Source organism: Corvus brachyrhynchos, unplaced genomic scaffold, assembly GCF_000691975.1.
Source record: "Corvus brachyrhynchos isolate BGI_N302 unplaced genomic scaffold, ASM69197v1 scaffold1254, whole genome shotgun sequence".
In the NCBI taxonomy this organism is placed as follows: Eukaryota; Metazoa; Chordata; class Aves; order Passeriformes; family Corvidae; genus Corvus; species Corvus brachyrhynchos.
In genome coordinates this window covers 61023-61561 of record NW_008237474.1, presented here as the reverse complement: position 1 = coordinate 61561, position 539 = coordinate 61023, and the positions used below count along the sequence as shown (strand labels likewise).

Here is a 539-nt window from a genome sequence, read left to right as displayed (position 1 = left end):
ACAGATGGAAGGAGAAATCAGAGGCCCATGATTGAATGCAAAACAACTTTATTGAGTCAAAAGAAGAAAAGTGGGTACGTCAGAGACAGCACCAGGAGCAGCCACTAAGGTGCAGTGGGGGTGCCCGTGTGGCCGGCCTGCAGAGGGAAGGAGGGCAGGAGGGGGGACAGAAGGTCGCAGAAGGTGGCATTGGGTGGTGCTGACAAGAAAGGAAGGGAAGAAGAAAAAAGAGAGAAGAAGAAGGAACTAATAGCCAAAAAGTCTAAATACAGTGTTCCAACATTCTGTCTTCAGTCCAGCAGCGTGTTCTGAGGTCGTGGAGGTTCTTGCCTGAGGATGTGGGTGGCGGCAGCAGCTTTAGCAGGGACGACAACATCTTTCACCATAGCCGCTGGTGATGCAGGAGATGTCAAAGCCCCCGGAGCTGATGGGCACTCCTTCAGAGCTGAGGATGCTGCCAACGGCAGCGGAGGTGGAGGATCCCACCACGGTGTTCTGTGGGAAGGAGCTGAGGATGGGCCCGGGCAGGGTCACCAGCA

At 54.7% G+C, this 539-nt stretch overlaps 1 protein-coding gene across 2 annotated transcripts in view; it reads right to left on the bottom strand.

The window, feature by feature from the left end:
- Positions 1-287: 287 nt before the first annotated feature.
- The window catches only part of LOC103613758 (feather keratin Cos1-1/Cos1-3/Cos2-1), a 4426-nt gene continuing 4174 nt past the window's right edge, over positions 288-539 (bottom strand). Inside the window, exon 3 of one of the 2 annotated variants that reach the window (XM_017731550.1) lies at positions 288-534. In XM_017731550.1, the coding sequence (XP_017587039.1) occupies positions 358-534 (177 nt within the window). In that variant the 3' untranslated portion in view covers positions 288-357. The other variant, XM_008631588.2, reaches the window with a different exon arrangement.